At 36.7% G+C, this 20,712-nt stretch overlaps 1 protein-coding gene and 1 non-coding gene across 5 annotated transcripts in view; one reads left to right on the plus strand and one right to left on the minus strand.

Moving 5' to 3' along the window:
• Positions 1-20,712, minus strand: part of TCEA1 (transcription elongation factor A1) — a 49,059-nt gene that overhangs the window by 19,477 nt on the left and 8,870 nt on the right. For 3 of the 4 annotated variants that reach the window (XM_036878906.2, XM_036878908.2, XM_057498051.1), the window contains exons 3-4: positions 6,157-6,262; positions 1,496-1,583 (exon numbers count right to left, since the gene is read on the minus strand). In XM_036878906.2, coding sequence (XP_036734801.1) covers positions 1,496-1,583; positions 6,157-6,262 — 194 coding nt within the window. Of the gene's footprint in view, positions 1-1,495; positions 1,584-6,156; positions 6,263-19,318; positions 19,354-20,712 lie in introns of all 4 variants that reach the window. The other variant, XM_036878909.2, reaches the window with a different exon arrangement.
• LOC118908924 (U6 spliceosomal RNA) lies at positions 18,815-18,921 on the plus strand. The gene has a single exon (XR_005023428.1). It is a non-coding gene; the product is annotated as a U6 spliceosomal RNA (small nuclear RNA).

Consider the following 20,712-nt stretch of genomic DNA (forward strand, 5'->3'; position numbering starts at 1 on the left):
TCTATACTTTTATATGTAAGGCATTAAATCAGTGACTTTGAATGTAACACAATTGAAAGCCTATGTTAAAAAATTCAAAAATTATGGCCTGTACTTTCCAAAAATATCAAGGTCATGACAGAATTACTCCAAGTTAGAAGAAACTACAGATATGATAACTAGATGCAATATGTGATCCCAGATGGTATTTTGGAAAGATCTTTTTACTTTTTAATGAAAGCCATTATGGAGACAACTAATGATATATGAATAGGGTCTGTAGATAAGAAAAAAAGTGTTGTATTAACATTAATTTCCAGATATTGATATCTGTATTTCAGTTATACATGAGAAAATATCCTTGTTCATAGAAAATACACACTGCTGGACTTAGTATTTAGTAATATAAAGGGTGTATGTCTGCAAATGACTCCTATTTGGTTCAAAATAAAACTGGCTTATGTGTGTGTACATATACATGTACATATGCATATACATATATAAATATCATTGGGGCAACTGGGAGTTCTACTAATTTTACAATTTTCTAAAAGTCTAAAATTCTCTCAAATGATTTCGAAAAATAAATTTTATTAACAACTGGCATTTAACTGTATTTTTAGCTTACCTCTTTTATCATTATGTTTAGTTAGTACTAATATGTAAAGTAATAGTATATAGGCTTTTGATCATTATTACTAAAAAAAAATTGAAGAGTACATTATCTATTTGGGGAAAATACTGAGGAATAAATGAAGTTAACATAGGCAGCCTAAATCCTGAGTGCATCAGAATCACTTGAAGGACTTGTTAAAACATGTCTGGGTTCCAAGAGCAGAATTCCTCACTTAATAGTTCCAGGGTAGAGCCCAGGAATTGACTTTTCTAACAAATTGCCAGGTTCCATGCTCTTTCAGCGACCACACTTTCAAAAATACTGCTCTAAATCAAAGTCAAGTGTTAAATTACAAGCTTCCCAAGAACAGAACTACTATTGAATCTATTAAGACTGTACTGAATCTATTGTGTGTCACCTGTTAGATCAATGTGCTGGATACTGCAGTTTCACTTATGTGCTAGCAAAGAATAAATACAAAGGCCTCACAAGAGCTGAGAACAATTTAAACCCTTCATTATTTTAAGTTCTTTTTGAGAAATAGCTAGATTGGGAAGGAAAAAAAGAGCATAAAAAGGAGCATTAGATCCAGGGCCAAAAAAAATCTAAAAAAAGAAATGCAGTAAATGAAGTAGCCAGTAATCCCTAATCAGTACATCATTATCAATCCTAGTAGTGCTATCTCAGAGATTTCACTCAATTCAATTTGTTGAGTACAGTGTAAATAATTTCTGGAAATCTTCTAAGAAACCTTAGACTATTTGGCCATATACACTAACTAATTCTGTCTGATTAGAAAACAGGAAGAGTACAGACATGAAATCATATGACCATGGACAAAGAGACAGTCAGGTGAAACTCTGTCTTTCAACATAAATCAATTTCCATACAGCAAAATACCTTTCTTCTCTTGCTTCGGGGCTATTCTGTGATGTAACTGCAGCATCTTTTTTCTTTTCTTCAGCGTCTTTATCTGTTGATGGTCCATCTGAAAATTTATGAAGTCCCTAAGTCATCAGCATGTATTAAAAAACAAAACAAACTGAACTCCTTTGTTATCAGGCAATAAAATTTATGCAGCAATAAAAAAGCTAAAATCTTAACTTTTCCACAAGTAAATGAAGTTTATGCAAGCTATTCTATTATCAAATGTACTTGGGTATTTTTCACAATGAATGCTCAGTCAGCATTTCCAAATAAACTCCCTCATTTGATGGGAACCACAAATTCATATGCCAAGGGAGGAAAATATACAGAACAAAAGGAAGGAAAGAAAATGGAAAAAATATTAGCACCATCATTTAAAAAATGAAGTGCAAAGCAGAAATAGCAACACTGTTAATAATTTTTCATGAAGTCAAAGAATTTAAGATGGTACTCAAAATACATATAAATATGAAATGGATTGTAAATAAAGAATATTTTCATTAGTAAGGCCTATCTGGCACCTCCTCTATCTTAAATAATCTATAAATATGGAGTACAGAAGCTTTAGTCTTCAAGAGGTGAGCAATTAGACACTGAAAAATAAAAAGTACATAAAATATGCTGGGCCAATGCAATCAATAGTTTAGCACTGATAAATAACTTTCAGGTTTAATTCAACCAAAGCAGCCTTAAAGCTGGGTTCAGAAAATATTTGCATCTAGTGCACAAGTTGCTCCACTTATCTACATTTGTGATTCCTACATAAGTAATAAGAGCTATATAAGTAACTAAATTCTCCACATCCATATATTCAACTATCTATCAGGACCACCTAAGCAACTTTTAAGTTTATCCTCATACTCAAACTTCCATTCTGATCCATTCAATCCAAATCTCTGGCAGTTAGGCATGAACATCAAAATTTGTTAAAGTTCCCCAGATGACTTTAATATGCTCTGGATAAGACTTTAATATAATCTGGATAAGAATGATAGAGAGTGGCTCAAATCACAATTCTAGAACTCATCTCATAATGCTTAAGGTATCAAACCTGAAACACAGTTCAAGTCCCCTATGACCTATCATTAGTTTTCACATACTAATACTGTATTCTCTGTAATTCACCTGGAAGGACTCAAAAGCCTAAAGAAGCGATAGTATTGTAAGATAAAAAACGAAGATTAATAATGACACTAAAGAACATAACAAGGACTGAGAAATATTCCACAAGTAACAAGGTAGAATGCATTTGAAAGGTGATACGTACTACCTAACTAGGATCTACTGCTGTCAGGGAGCAATAACACTGAGCCCACATACTGCCCTGTGTGTGAATTGGTGCAATCCTTTGAGAAAGCAAAGCAATATGCAGTATGATCAGCCTTAAAAACATTTCTAAAACGAATATTCATATTTGACCTGATTGTTTATGGTTCATAATGCGTGATCAAAACCGAAAGTTTCTGTGATGGCTGCCCTTGCACTGTTCACCATGTAAGAACTTATTCACTATGTAAGAATTTGGTCACCATGTAAGAACTTGTTCATTATACTTTAGAAGATTGGAGACTGTTGAGAAATAGGCTTGGGGTTGATTAATGATTGTGCATTGAGTCCCCTATACAGAATTTTATTGTTGTTAACAACCATTTGATCAATAAATATAAGATATGCCCTCTCAAAAAAAAAAAACATTTCTACTCTCAGAATATAAAGCCGTGGGCAACACAGCCAGCAGGTGCTCCAAACCTAGACTCAGACTGTCTGCAGATCATATACTCACCACTGATCCAACTAGGCATTACATGCTTAACCACCTCTGTGCCTCAACATCCTCACCATAAAATGGGGATATAACAGCACCTAGCACACTGGCTCCTTGGGAAGATCATATGCCTTAATACAGGTCGTGCCTGGTATATCTCAAGTATCCAAAACTGTGCTACCTCATAGCAGCAGCAGTGAATCTAGAAATCTAGTTAAGAGTCAAAGAAAAAGCTTTACACAGAAACAGATTCATCAAGACATTATTTATAAAAGCTGTAAAATTAAAAACAGCAACAAGTCTAACAGGCAAGTGATTAAATTATGTTACTATCACCCAATGGATTATTCTGAAACCAAGAAAAATGACAGTTATGACGAAAAATACAAAAGAAAATTCACTGAAAAAGCAGTAAAAATAAGTACCTATAAACGCACAGTGAAATTACAGTTGAAGCAAAATCCATGTACTGAAATAAAAAGAGACATGAAATGCAAGAAGATATTAACTGATGTTTGTATTTAGAGATAGACTTAAGGATGAATTTTCATTTCTCCAACCCTCGAAATTTTATTTAATGGAGCATGTAAATGTTTTGACATAAAAAAAAGTTATTAAAGGAGAACTTGTATTGATATTAGATACCTCCAACAAGTATAAAATTTCTTTAGACTAAATATTACATAAGTGTAACTACAATATCCACTCTTTTCTCCCACAAAATGTGAGCCATCTTCCAGAAATAAAAATGCTTGCATATGGTTCTCAATCAACTTTCTATGACTGATCTTAATTACTTTAGAATATGGAATTACATTTAAAATTCAAATGAACTATAAACATAGTTACAGTTATCTTTAGAGACTAGACTTTTAAAAAAATTTTTTATTTTGAAATAACTTGAAACATACAGTTTTAAGAAGAGTACAAAGAACTTTACTCAAGATTCCCAAACTGTTAACATTTTGGCAGACTTGCTCATTCAACCCCCCATATACATATACAATATGTATGTTGAATATGCACACACATTCCACTATATGCAGACATATTTTGAACCATCTGAAAATAAGTAGCAACCATCATGCTGCTCTCTCTCTAAATACTTCACCTATGTATTCTATAAAAATAAACTCACTTATCTAATCACAGCAACTAATTAGTAAATTTAATAATGATACAATATTGTCTACTTACAGAACTTTATACAAATTCTGCCACTTATCCTAATAATGATCTTTGTAGCAATGCTTTTTTCTGGTCCAGAATTCAATACAGGATCATATATTAAATTTGATCTTTTTAATTTTATAGGCTTTACAATTTTAGTTCCTAGTTTCTAAGCTCTTGTAAGCAATAGGTTTTTATCAGTATGTCTGCTGTCCTTGACATTTTAAAAGGTTCACTTTTCCTATTTTCTCATCTATATTAAGACCAATAATCAATTATAGAAATGGCTGATTACAGAGCTGGAGCAGGGAAGACAGACAAAACCAATACATTTTGTGGTGCCAGAATATAAGAAACTAAAAAAAAAAAAAAAAAAAAAAAAACTAAAGGAGGCTAATCAAAGGGACACAGGACACAGTTTGAAGGGGTGCCCACTAGTCAAATCTGGGACAATTAAACATCAAAATAAGTAAGAACAGCATTGTGATTCATGGTATAGACTAGGAATCCATGTGTCCACACTAATTATAGTAAAATAACTGGGAAGTAAAAGAGGGTTTTTTTCTTACTAGGATGACTCATAAACTTTGAAGAAGTCAAGTTAGAAAATCACAATTTTACAACTATCACTATGAAGGCTGACTTGAGCAAGAATCAGAGGACACTAAATGGGGTTAGGGGTCTTGGCAAAGTCTGATAAGAATCAAGACAGTTTCAGAGTCTTAAAGTATCTTCCACAGAATGTCTATTAGATATAAGAGAAAAAATAATAAACTAAACAGTGTATACCTTGATTGGACTTTCAAAATTAGCATCATTGATGCCTCTGGATGTGATACCCTGAGAAACAAAAAACACACTTATAGTATCCCAACTGTGGGTGCACAACCTGAACTAACCATGAGAAAATAGCAAATGAACTCCAAATAAGGAACATGCTATTTAAAAAACAAAAGGGGAAGGGTGTTTGTATTCTTCAAAATGTAGGTGTCATAAGGTAAAAGGGCTCAAAAACCATTCCAGACTAGACTAGATAGGTGACCTTAGACTGGATCTTGATCTGGAAGAGAAAAAAAAGCTACAGAGGATATTATTGGGACAATTGGCAAAACTGAAACATGCCCTGTAGATTAAAGTACTGTACCAATGTTAAGTTTCCTGAATTTCTTGTATTCTGATTACATAAGGAAATAAACTTCTTCCAAGGAAACACAGTAAGTATTAAAAGGTAAAGCATGAGAGATGCAACCTATTCACAAATGGTTCAGAAAAATGAATATGTGTGTATGTGTGAGTATACACATACAGAGAAAAAGACAAAGAATGACGAAACACATAAGGTAAAGATTAAAAACTAATCATCTAGAAAAAAGGATTTAGTTACGTTTATTATTCTTGCAAGTTCTCTGTTAGAAAATTATTTCAAAGACATTTTCAAACATTTATGACAACCTTCCCCTTGGGAAAAAATTATCTTCCTACTTAAAGAAGCAATCCAGCTATAAGTGTTGGCAGACATTAAAGCTAAATTTGACTAGCTTAACAAGCAAAACCATCAAGGTCAAACTAACATCCCTCACTCTTATAATAAGGCAATGATTTCAGTACCTCTATATTCATAAGGAAAAAAAAAAAACACAAGCAAATGTTTGAAAAAACCAGAACATTATAAATATATGTAAAGGAAGATTAATTATACCTAATAACTTTTTCCAGGACTTGATGAGAGACTTTGCTAAAGATGTAACTTCTTCATCTGTACTCTGCTTGCGAATGGCATTTACTGACATTCCAATTCTTGTGGACTGCAAAGCAATGACAAAGAAATCTGTACAAGCAATTTTATTTGAGACCATTTATTGTGTCATTTTCTTCCTACTCAGATGCCTACTTTCATTTTAGAATAGAAAAAAGCTTCAATTATTTGAATTCTTAAAGCACTCTATTATAGACTTAAAAGATACCTACATTTTCAGATCAAACAATGAACTCATACCCAGGTTCTTATCACTGACATCTGTGGGCATTTGACTTGTTATTACAGTAAGGCTGGTTAACTAATAAAATGAAATCAATCTTCCACAGAAGAGAAGCAAGAATAAAATTAAAAATGTGTGTATTTAATGGGGAGGGTGGTACAACACAGAGAAGACAAGTAGTGATTCTATAGCATCTTAATAAGCTGATGGACAGTGACTGTAATGGGGTATGTGGGGGGGACTTGGTGATGGGGGGAGTCTAGTAAACATAATGCTCCTCATGTAATTGTAGATTAATGATACCAAAAAAATGTGTATTTATTAAGAAGGAAGGCTAAACAATGTGTGTATAAAAGAAGTGCTAATATATGTACATGTCTTTACACATTCCTCTAGATTACTTCATAGACCAGCTGCTACCAACTTGTAATGAGGATGCCCACTCAAATATTACCATCTTTGGAGGCTTAAAAAGCATTTTTCCCCCCACACCAGTATATAATCACAGATTATTAAAATGGACTTCCTGGAATACAGATAATTTAACATGTGGTAATACTATGTGCCCAGGATCACACTGGGAGCATCCATATTCATTAATCTTCCTAACAACATTTCAAAGTCAACATTGTTACGCCTGTTTTTTAAAAGATGAAGAGATTGGAAGTACTAATAAATAACGTGCCCAGCATTTAGATCATTACTAATTGGCAAAGCTGGGATTTTAATCCAGGTCTGTTCACCTCCAAAATCCATGCTCTTGTCAGCACATCAATGGTTTTCAAATTGTGCTCAAACAAAAATGCTGCAACAGGCCAATTATGGATGATAAAAAATGGTAAATTATTTAGTTAACTTCAGGTTATTAATAGACAATTTTTCAAAGCATATGGTCACTGGAAGAAAAAAATAACAAAAGGAATTGTGAATGTTGAAATAAAAGGAGAGAATCCCTGCTGTAAACTTAAAGGCAGAAAAATAAATGGGTACTTAAGGTTTCCTTCTAAATTATTCAAACCCTCTCAACAAAGAGATTCCGGACAGAAGTTTTGTTCAAGAATCAGAATATGGGTTTGGCTGGAATGTCTTATAAGGTTCTACAACAGAAGAACAAGGGGACTCCACCATTCTAAAATCCCCAAAATAATGGCATTAATATTTTTGGTTTTTTACCCCCACAGAAAGTGATTCGTTGCTCTTAGGAAATAAGATACTCTCACAACTTTTTTTAGTAAAGAAAATACTTTTAGAACTTTTCAGAAAACACCATTTTGTCAGCTAATGAAGCAGGTACTTCAATATGGAAAACTTTACAGAATCAAGAGCCTGGGCTGAATGGTACATCTCACAACTGTGTGGGCCTGGACCTGCCCCACTGGATGCAGCCGGCGGCTCAGAAGCGGGGTATGTCTTTGCGGCAGCCACACCGAGTGTCAGGGCTCACTTGCTGACCCTGACCCTGAAGCTCTTCCTCTCCAGCACCCATTTCCGGCTCTTCCTCATGACCATCCTCAACCTCACCACACCACCTAGTAAACCTACTTTTCGAGTGAATGAAGAAAAAAACATGAGGTACTAATTAAGTTCTGAAACTTGGGACTGACACAGATTGGCAAAGGAAACTGAATTTTAGGAGGTGGTCAGAAGCAAGCAAAGTTCTAAGGAGATTATGCACAAATTGTGTAAGGTGACTAACTGCTCCTTAATTATCATAGGATGTTTTAATCACTAAAAAGTCCATGAGTTTCTGCTTAAAGCCTAAGAAAACCCTACGGAAAATACAGAAATCTGTAATAAACACATTTATCTAAGGAAGAGACTATCCAGTATAGAATAGTAAGAAATGATATTGCTGAGATACCGTAACAATGATTTGAGTAAGCTTTTTTTCCCCTTTTAGGAAGTATTTTGGGAAGAGTAGAAGAAAGCAGGCAGGAAAGGATTCAGAAGCTATTTTACTTGGATAACCAAGTCTAGATTTGTCTCTAAGAATCCCCTAGACTCTGGATTTTTCCTAAAACTGGCAGACAATGATTTGCAGATGTAACAGGCTTAAAAAATTGTTTTATGCTCAAATAATATTAGGAATCATAGAGTTAAACAGGCTTCTTGACTTCAGGACCTATGAAAGTTTTTGAGATAAACTATACATCACGAATTCCAGACACAGAAATGTGTGCCTTTGCCCGTGGTTGGCTACCTAGTTTCTACAGAACACCAGGTATATAGTGAGAAAGACATTACCCTGGAAAGATGGGCAATGCACTTACTTGCTGTGGTGCTGGGAATGTAAAGTGGTACAACCACTTGGGAAAACAGTCTGACAGGTCTTCAAAATGTTCAACATAAAGTTACCAGATGACTTAGCATTTCCACTATTTTAGGTATCTACCCAAGAAAAACAAAAACATGTTCACACACAAACTAGTAAATAATGTGCACAGTAGCATGAATCATACTAACCAAGTGGGAACAATCCAAATGTCCATCAACTGACAAATAAAATATAGTCTACCCATACAATGGAATATTATTCAGCCATAAATGGAGTACTGACACATGCTACAACATGGAGGGACCTTAAAAAAAGACTATGCTAAGTGTAAGCCAGACACAAAAGATCACATATTGTACGTTTTCATTTATATGAAATCTCCAGAAGAGGTAAATTTATAGATAAAAAGCGGACTTATCAACAGTTGCCTAGGGCAGAAGAAGGGGAGGCTGGTCCAACTGGAGAGAAATAGGGAATGACTACTAAAAGGTATGTGATCTCTTTTTGAGGTGATAAAATGTTCCATAATTGTGGTGATAGTAGCAGAATTCTTTGAATATACTAAAAACTATTGAATTGTACAATTTAAATGAGTGAATTGCATGATATATGGATTTTATCTCAGTAAAGCTGTTAAGAAACAGCCCTATTTAACTATGTTTACTTACTTTCACCCTAACTTCCATGAGGCCAGGGAATTGGACTATATTCAGCATGTAGAATAATACCTAGTACATGGCAGGCTCGTACCAACTACTGAATGAATATTCTGCTGTATATAAAAATTTATAAAACTAGCCAAATCTATTATAGTATTTTGTCTTCCCGCTTAATTTCTCATTTCCAATCCATACTAATTAGCCTTCTACTCTATCACTCTACTGAAAGTTTCCAGCAGTCTAACTGGAACTCCAATGGACTCTAGTTCCCGTGTGATTTAACCAATCTGTTACATCCTAACACTGTTTACTCTTCTTCCTGAAGGTTCTAATCTACCACTAGGCCAATTAGCTCCCTACTATTTCCCAAACCTGTCCTTTCTCCTACAGTCTAGAGCCTTTTTACACATTTAAATCAACTTCTAATTTAAATTAAAATCTATTAAAATTAAATAAAATTTAAAATTCAGTTCTCCAATCACACTTCCAGTGTTCAATAGCCTCATGTGGTTAGCAGCTACCATGTTAGACAACACAGATATATAACATTTCCATCATTGCAGGAAGATCTTTTTGAGAGCACTGCTCAAGAATATATACCAACTACCTCTCAGACATCTATACCTATTTGTTTAACAGGCAACTCAAACCCAATGTATCTGAAACTATCCTTTATCTCTTCATACCTCCACGTTTATTTCCTTCTTATCCCAATCCTAACCATGTAATCTTTCTGGAATCTGGCTGTACTATTCAGTCTACCACCTACCCAGTCACCATGGCAAAAATCTCAGTCATCCTAAATCCCTCCTTCTTCACCCCCATCCAGACAGCTACCAATTCCTGTAGTTTTCCATCAGTAGCAGTTACCCCTTCTCTTCACCTTCATCGCTACTACCTTAGTGCAAGTACTCATCACTGCTTCCCTGAGTACCTGTATTACTCATTAAGTCGGCCTGCTTCTTCCACCCTGCAAATCTGGTCATGTACTCTCTTGCCCCATACCTTTCCACGGGACTCTGCACGCCTGCCTAAGTCTTCAGCCCTGTATCTGACCTGCCTTCCTTTACCTCAACTTCACATTTCGTACTGCTGGAATACCCTTCCCAGTCCTATCTGCCTACGGACAATCTATTCATATTTTAAGACTCAGTTTATAGGTTACTGCCTACATAAAGGCTTTCCTGAGCCTCCCAAATTAAGTAATCAGATTAAGGAGTAAACCTCTTTGTGTTTCTTCCTGACCTACCTCCAACAAATGAATCCTATATAGATTTCTATCTGGGTAACTGTATCTTACTGTTGGTTTACATGTCAGTTTTCCTCTACTAGACTTAAAAGTTCAAAGAAAGAAAAAGACCATATCTCATTCATCTTTGTAACTTCAACACAATTTCTAACCCTAATAAAAACTGAAATATTTGTTATGTAAATACATACTTTCCAAGGAAGGAAGCATATGAAAAAAATCAAAGGTACATTATAAACAATGGCCCTACCAAACTCCACACCCTCTATAATGCTACCCATTTCTCTAAATAAATACTGGGATTATGATGTTGTTCTCAGTGTGGTTATGCCCACAAAGGTCTGCTAGGACAAGGCCACACCTATGTGGTAAGGTATTGTCTGAAAGGTGTTTATTTCCAAAGCTCATTTGCCAAAGAAACTGATCCTTGGACAGGATATCTGAACTGAGAAGACAGGATTTAACAACTTGTGTCCTTTCTCTTCCTTGGATCCTACACTTAGAGGAGGAGTTCTTAACCTTTTTTTTGCACCATGGTGCTCTTTGGCAGTCTGAAGCTTATGAAATCCTTCTCAGAATACTTTTAAAAATGGATTAAGGGGAGGAGCCAAGATGGCAGTGTGAGTAGGGCAGAACTCTCCTCCCAAAGCCATATATATTTTTGAAAATACAACAAATACAACTATTCCTAAAAGAGAGACCAGGGAATACAGTACAACAGCCAGGCTACATCTACATCTGCGAGAATTCAGCATCTCACGAAGGGGGTAAGATACAAGTCGCGGCCCAGGGGGACGTGAGCACTCCCGCAACCCCAGCTCCCCAGCGGGAGGAAAGGAGTCGGCGCAGGGAGGGAGTAAAAGCCCAGGACTGCTAAACAACCAGCTCTAGTAATCCATACTGGGAACGCAGACACACACTGCATGGTGTGCTGGATATTAGAGAAACGGAAAAGCAAAATCTGCGAGCAGGTCCCTGCAACTGGCTCCCCTGGGACAAAAGAAAAGCAAGTGCTTTTTGAAAGTCTTAAAGGGACAGGGGCCTAACAGCTGGATGGAAGCGTCCCATCACACTCATCCCAGCAGGCTACAAATCCTGACGAACACCAGGTGCCCCAGTCCCCTGGGTCGCAACGCAGCCCTGAAGCCCCTCACAGCGATAAGCAGTCTGCCAGTCGTTCCCCCAGCCGGCGTGGCCTCCAACACAGCAGCCCAGTAGCCTGAGAGCAGCCGCTTGCACCCCTGGAGGGGAGCAGCCGTGCACGCCCAAGGCATCAGCAGAGCAGACTGGGAGTGGCCGGGCAAATCTGTGGTGGCGGCTGAGCATCCCGGGAGTGCCCGTGCCCCCAGCAGCCACCCAGAATCTCCTCCCAGTGTGCAACTTCCGAGGCCAGACTGAAAGGCTGCTGCTCTCGCAGGAGAGCACACCTGGGGCGCCTGCCACTCCCCGCAGGGCTCTAGGCTACCTTGACAGCGACCGTGCCCATGGGAGCTTAGGGGATTAATCCGGAGGCTGCTCCAGGAGCGCAGGTAACCTACACAGGTAGCGGAGAAGGTCAAGGTGACCAGCAAACAGGAAAGGACTTTGTTCTCCCAGCTGACACACGTGCTACCTGCCTAGAGCTATGTCTATCACCATGAAAAGGCAGAAGAATTTGGTCCAGTCCCGAATTACCCAGACAACCTCCAAGATAGGACCTGGGGAGATAGATTTAACCAATCTTCCTGAAAAAGAATTCAAAATAAAGGTCATAACCATGCTGATGGACTCACAGAGAAATATGCAAGAGCTAAAGGAGCAAGTAGGGAGGGAGAATACAGAAATTAAACAATCTCTGGAAGGACTTAACAACAGACTGGATGAGGTGAAAGAGGCCGCTAATGGAATAGAAATCAGAGAAAAGGAATTAAGAGAAGCTGAGGCAGAGAGAGATAAAAGGATCTCCAGGAATGAAAAAATATTAAGAGAACTGTGTGAACAATCTAAACGGAACAATATTTGCATTATAGGAGTACCAAAAGAAGAAGAGGGAGTAAAAGGGATAGAAAGTGCCTTTGAAGAAATAATTGCTGAAAAATTCCCCAAACTGGGGGAAGAAATAGTCTCTCAGACCATGGAAGCCCACAGAACTCCCAACACAAGGAACCCAAGGAGGACAACACCAAGACATATAATAATTAAAATGGCAAAGATCAAAAATAAGGACAGAGTATTAAAGGCAGCCAGAGAGAGAAAAAAAGGTCACCTACAAAGGAAAACCCATCAGGCTATCACCAGACTTCTCAACAGAAACCTTACAAGCCAGAAGAGAATGGCATGATATATTTAATGTAATGTAACAGAGGGACTTGAACCAAGCATACCGTATCCAGCACGATTATTATTTAAATATGGAGGGATTAAACAATTTCCAGACAAACAAAACTTGAGGGAATTTGCCTCCCACAAACCACCTCTACAGGATATTTTAAAGGAACTGCTCTAGATGGAAGCACTCCTAAGGCTAAATAGATGTCAACAGAGAAAATAAAATCACACCAAAGAAAGCAGACCAACCAAATATTAACTAAAGGCAAAAAATAAAATCAACTATCCACAAAAGCAGTTAAAGGAAATACAAGAGTACAGAATAAAATATCTAACATATAAAAAATGGCAGAGGAGGAATAAGAAGGGAGAGAAATAAAGAATCATCACACTGTGTTTATAATAGCTTAATAAGAGTTAAGTTAGACAGCTAGACAGTAAAGAAGCTACCCTTGAACCATTCGGAAACACGAATCTAAAGCCTGTAATGGCAATAAGTACGTATCTTTCAATAATGACCATAAAAGTAAATAGACTGAATGCACCAATCAAAAGACACAGAGTAACAGAATGGATAAAAAAGCAAGACCCTTCTATATGCTGCTTACAAGAGGCTCACCTCAAACCCAAAGACATGCACAGACTAAAAGTCAAGGGATGGAAAAAGATATTTCATGCAAACAACAAGGAGAAAAAAGCAGGTGTTGCAGTACTAGTATCAGACAAAATAGACTTCAAAACAAAGAAAGTCACAAGAGATAAAGAAGGACATTGCATGATGATTAAACGGGTTAGTCCAACAAGAGGATATAACCATTATACATATATATGCACCCAATACAGGAGCACTAATGTATGTGAAACAAATACTACCAGAATTAAAGGAGGAAATAGAGTGCAATGCAGTTATTTTAGGAGAGTTCAACACACCATTCACTCCAAAGGACAGATCCACCAGACAGAAAATAAGTAAGGAAACAGAGGCACTGAACAACACACTAGAACAGATGGAACTAATAGACATCTATAGAACTCTACATCCAAAAGCAACAGCATACACTTCTTCTCAAGTGCACATGGAACATTCTCCAGAATAGACCACATACTAGGCCACAAAAAGAGCCTCAGTAAATTCAAAAAGATTGAAATTCTATCAACCAACTTCTCAGACCACAAAGGTATAAAACTACAAATAAATTGTACAAAGAAAGTAAAAAGGCTCACAAACATATGGAGGCTTAACAGCATGCTCTTAAATAATCAATGGATCAATGAAAAAATCAAAATAGAGATCAAGCAGTAGATGGAAACAAATGAGAACAACAATACAAAGCCCCAACTTCTCTGGGACGCAGCGAAAGCAGTTTTAAGAGGAAAGTATATAGCAATCCTGGCATATTTAAAGAAGAACAATCCCAAATGAATAGTCTAAAGACACAATTATCGAAATTGGAAAAAGAAGAACAAATGAGGCCTAAAGTCAGCAGAAGTAGAGACATAATAAAGATCAGAGAAGAAATAAACAAAATTGAGAAGAATAAAACAATAGAAAAAAAATCAATGAAACCAAGAGCTGGTACTTTGAGAAAATAAACAAAATAGATAATCCCCTAACCAGACTTATAAAAGGAAAAAGAGAAACTAAACAGATTAACAGAATCAGAAATGAGAAAAAAAAAATCATGATGACCCCACAGAAATACAAAGAATTATTAGAGAATACTACAAAAAACTATATGCTAACAAGCTTGAAAACCTAGAAGAAATGGACAACTTCCGAGAAAATACAACCTTCCAAGACTGACCAAGGAAGAAACAGAAAATCTAAACAGACCAATTACCAGCAACGAAATTGAAGTGGTAATCAAAAAACTAACCAAAAGCAAAACCCCCAAGCCAGATAGATATACTGCAGTTTTATCAGACGTACAGAGAAGACATAATACCCATTCTCCTTAAAGTATTCCAAAAAATAGAAGAGGAGGAAATACTCCCAAATTCATTCTATGAAGCCAACATCACCCTAATACCAAAACCAGGCAAAGACTCCACCAAAATAGAAAATTACAAATACCCCTGATGAACATAGATGCAAAAATACTCAACAAAATATTAGCAAACAGAATTCGAAAATACATCAAGAAGATCATACACCATGACCAAGTGGGATTCATCTCAGGGATGCAAGGATGGTACAACATTCGAAAATCCATCAACATAATCCACCACATAAACAAAAAGGACAAAAACCACATGATCATCACCATGGACGCTGAAAAAGCATTCCACAAAATTCAACATTCATTCATGATAAAAACTCTCAACAAAATGTGTATAGAGGGCAAGTACCTCAACATAATTAAGGCCATATATGAAAAGCCCACAGCCAACATCATACTGAACAGCGAGACGCTGAAAGCATTTCCTCAGAGATCAGGAACAAGACAGGGATGCCCACTCTCCCCACTGTTATTTAACATAGCACTGGAGGTCCTAGCCACGGCAATCAGACAAAACAAAGAAATACAAGGAATCCAGACTGGTAAAGAAGAAGTCAAACTTTCACTATTTGCAGATGACATGATACTGTACATAAAAACCCTAAAGACTCCACTCCAAAACTACTAGAACTAATACCAGAATACAGCAAAGTTGCAGGATACAAAATTAATACACAGAAATCTGAGGCTTTCCTATACACTAAAAATGAACTAATTGAAAGAGAAATCAGGAAAACAATTCCATTCACAATGGCATCAAAATAAAATACCTACGAATAAACCTAACCAAGGAAGTGAAAGACCTATATCACGAAAACTACAAGACACTCTTAAGAGAAATTAAAGAGGACACTAACAAATGGAAACTCATCCCACGCTCTTGGCTAGTAAGAATTAATATAGTCAAAATGGCCCTCCTGCCCAAAGCAATCTACAGATTCAATTCAATCCTTATCAAATTACCAACAGCATTCTTCAATGAACTGAAACAAATAGTTCAAAAATTCATATGGAACTACCAAAGATCCCGAATAGCCAAAACAATCCTGAAAAGGAAGAATAAAGTGGGGGGAATCTCGCTCCCCAACTTCAAAGCCATAGTCATCCAGACAATTTGGTACTGGCACAAGAACAGAGCCACAGACCAGTGGAACAGAATAGAGTGTCCAAACATTAACCCAAACATATATGGTCGATTAATATACGATAAAGAGCCATGGACATACAATGGGGAAATGACAGCCTCTTCAACAGCTGGTGTGGCAAAACTGGACAGCTACATGTAAGAGAATGAAACTGGATCATTGTCTAACCCCATACACAAAAGTAAATTCGAAATGGATCAAAGACCTGGATGTAAGTCATGAAACCATAAAACTCTTAGAAAAAAAAAACATAGGCAAAAATCTCTTGGACATAAACATGAGCAACTTCTTAATGAACACATCTCCCCAGGCAAGGGAAACAAAAGCAAAAATGAACAAGTGTGACTATATTAAGCTGAAAACCTTCTGTACAGCAAAGGATACCACCAATAGAACAAAAAGGCATCCTACAGTATGGGAGAATATATTCATAAATGACAGATCCGATAAAGGGTTGACATCCAAATTACATAAAGAACTGATGCACCTCAACAAACAAAAAGCAAATAATCCAATTAAGAAATGGGCAGAGGAGCTGAACAGACAGTTCTCCAAAGAAATTCAGATGGCCAACAGGCACATGAAAAGATGCTCCACATCGCTAATCATCAGAGAAATGCAAATTAAAACTACAATGAGATATCACCTCACACCAGTAAGGATGGCTACCATCCAAAAGACAAACAACAACAAATGTTGGCGAGGTTGTGGAGAAAGGGGAACCCTCCTACACTGCTGGTGGGAATGTAAATTAGTTCAACCATTGTGGAAAGCAGTATGGAGGTTCCTCAAAATGCTCAAAATAGAAATACTATTTGACCCAGGAATTCCACTTCTAGGAATTTACCCTAAGAATACAGCAGCCCAGTTTGAAAAAGACAGATGCACCCCTATGTTTACCGCAGCACTATTTACAATAGCCAAGAAATGGAAGCAACCTAAGTGTCCATCTGTAGATGAATGGATGAAGAAGAGGTGGTACATATACACAATGGAATGTTATTCAGCCATAAGAAGAAAACAAATCCTACCATTTGCAACAACATGGATGGAGCTAGAGGGTATTATGCTCAGTGAAATAAGCCAGGCGAAGAGAGACAGGTACCAAATGATTTCACTCATAGGTGGAGTATAAGAACAAAGAAAAACTGAAGGAGCAAAACAGCAGCAGACTCACAGAACCCAAGAATGGACTAACAGTTACCAAAGGGAAAGAGACTGAGAAGGATGGGTGGGAAGGGAGGGAGAACGGCAGGGAAAAAGAAAGGGAGCATTACGATTAGCAAGTGTAGTGTGGGAGGGGGGCACGGGGAGAGCTGTACAACACAGAGAAGATGAGTAGGGATTCTGCAGCAACTTACTATGCTGATGGACAGTGACTATAATGGGGTTTGTGGGGGGGACTTGGTGAAGGGGGTAGCCTTGTAAAAATATTTTGCATGTAATTGTAGATCAATGATACCAAAAAAAAAAAATCTCTTGGACATAAACATGAGCAACTTCTTCATGAACATATCTTCCCGGGCAAGGGAAATAAAAGCAAAAATGAACAAGTGGGACTATATCAAGCTGAAAACCTTCTGTACATCAAAGGACACCACCAATAGAACAAAAAGGTATCCTAGAGTACGGGAGAATATATTCATAAATGACAGATCTGATAAAGGGTTGACATCCAAAATATAAAAAGAGGTCACGCACCTCAACAAACAAAAAGCAAATAATCCAATTAAAAAATGGGCAGAGGTGCTGAACAGACAGTTCTCCAAAGAAGAAATTCAGATGGCCAACAGACACATGTAAAGATGCTCCACATCACTAGTTATCAGAGAAATGCAAATTAAAACTACAATGAGATATCACCTCACACCAGTAAGGATTGCCACCATCCAAAAGACAAACAACAACAAATGTTGGCAAGGACGTGGAGAAACAGGATCCCTCCTACACTGCTGGTCGGAATGTAAACTAGTTCAACCACTGTGGAAAACGGTATGGAGGTTCCTCAAAAAACTCAAAATAGAAGCACCATTTGACCCAGGAATTCCACTTCTAGGAATTTACCCTAAGAATACAGCAGCCCAATTTGAAAAAGACAGATGTACCCCTATGTTTATGTCACCACCATTTACAATAGTCAAGAAATGGAAGCAACCTAAGTGTCCATCAGTAGATGGATAAAGAAGAGGTGATACATATGTACAATGGAATATTATTTAGCCGTAAGAAGAAAACAAATCCTACCATTTGCCACAACATGGATGGAGCTAGAGGGTATTATGTTCAGTGAAATAAGCCAGGAGGAAAAAGTCAAGTATCAAATGATTTCACTCATCTGTGGAGTATAAGAACAAAGAAAAAACTGAAGGAGCAAAACAGCAGCATATTCACAGAACCCAAGAATGGACTAACAGTTACCAAAGGGAAAGGGACTGGGGATGATTGGTAGGAAGGGATGGATAAGGTGGGGGAGGGGGAGGAAGAAGAAAGGGGACATTACAATTAGCATGCATAATGTGGGAGGGAGCACAGGAAGGATGTACAGCACAGAGTGGACAGGTAGTGATTCTACAGCATCTTACTACACTGATGGACAGTGACTGCAATGGGGTATGTTGGTGGGAACTTGGTGATGGGAGGAGTCTAGTAAACATAATGTTCCTCATGTAATTGTAGATTAATGATACCAAAACAATAGATTCAGGAAAATATATACATAGGATCACATAGAAAACCAATTGTAGTGCTTGCTTCGGCAGCACATATACTAAAATTGGAACGATACAGAGAAGATTAGCATGGCCCCTGCGCAAGGATGACACGCAAATTCGTGAAGCGTTCCATATAAAAAAGAAAAAAAAGAAAAGAAAACCAATTGTACAACATAGAGTACCAAACCATTTTGTTAATTGTGATACAGTAGTATATATGTTCCTTTATGAAAACATTAAATAAGACCTAGCATTAAGGTACAATAGCTAACCATAACAATGAACAAAACTAGATTTCAAATTTTTTCAGACAGATGGTCAACAGACAAGCAAAGATGCTCAACATCACTAACCAATAGGGAAGACAAATCAAAACCATAATGAGATATCACTGCATACTTGTGAGAGTGGCTAGTATCAAAAAGACAAGAAATAACAAGGATGTGGAAAAAAGGGAACCCTTGTGCAATGTAAATTGGTGCAGCCACTATGGGAAATAGCATGGAAGTTTCTCAAAAAATTAAAAAGAGAAATACCATATGATCCAGTAATTCCACTTCTGGGTATTTATCTAAAGAAAACAAAACACTAAGTTGAAAAGACTGATGCAAAATGTTGACTGCAGCATCATTTACAACAGCCAAGGTATTAAAGCAACCTCAGCATCTACTGATAGATGAATGGATAAAGATGTATTATATATACACAATTAACTATTACTCATTCATAAAAAGAATGAAATCTTACCATTTGCAACAACACATGGGGCAAACCCAGAGGGTATTATGCTAAGTGAAATAAGAGAAAGACAAATACCATATGATTTCACTTATATGTAAAATCTAAAAACCAAAACAAACGAACAGATAAAATGGAAATAGACTCATAAGTACACAGAACAAACTGGTAGTTGCCAGAGGGGAGGGTGGTTGGGGGATGGGCAAAATAAGTAAAGGGGATAGAGAGGAACAAACTTCCAGTTAGAAAATAAATAAGTCATGGAGATATAAAGTACAACATAGGGAATACAGTCAGTAATATTCTAGTAACTTCATATGGTAACATGCTAACTAGATTTACTGCAGTGATCATAAACAAACATCAAATCACTATGTTGTACACCTGATATATTGTATATCAATTATACAAGGGTATCAATACATCTACACCTGTAATACTAAGTTAAGATATCTGTGATTTCTTCCAGTTATAAATATTGCTAATACAAATGTGCTTTATTACTTTTAAAATGCAAGAAATGTTCAATTCCAGTTAGATGTTAGTGAAAATAAATATACGACTGTTTCCCAAACATGTACACACCCCCAAACACCCTTCCCTAAATTCTGACTTACTGGAAGAGAAATATCAAAGGTGGCACAGGGATAATAAGGAATTTGTAGTAGATTAGCCAGATTCATGTTGCTATTTACTTCCCTTTTCAACATTTTTTATTAAAATTTATTATTTTATTTTAGTCTTGATGGAACATTAAAATAAGACTTGAGTAATGAATCTATACGTCTAACTAGATATGTGATTGTGTACACAGTTGGCCAGGAAGGAGAGAAGAAATACTCTAACATCCTCATGACCCTGAAGCTAACTTCATTCTAGCAGCAGCTATCCATGACAGACCAAGCAAGTGAAATCTCAGGAGATCAAATCAGGGCCAAGAGTCCACAGAGTGAAACAGAGATTTCACTCTCATTGCCAACCTTGCTGATTCAGGTTTATTATTCTTAAGAAATACTTTTCTATAAGGTAACTTATTAGATTATTGATTTATGTTACCATCTTTTAAAAAATGTAAGTTAATAATGATTTATACCATTAACAAGACAATACAAAAAACATATTGGTATTGACAATGTTTCAGTATTTTATGACAATTGTGTATTAAAAACAATATAAAAAAATATTTAAAAAG

This window comes from Manis pentadactyla, chromosome 3, assembly GCF_030020395.1.
Source record: "Manis pentadactyla isolate mManPen7 chromosome 3, mManPen7.hap1, whole genome shotgun sequence".
NCBI lineage: Eukaryota > Metazoa > Chordata > Mammalia > Pholidota > Manidae > Manis > Manis pentadactyla.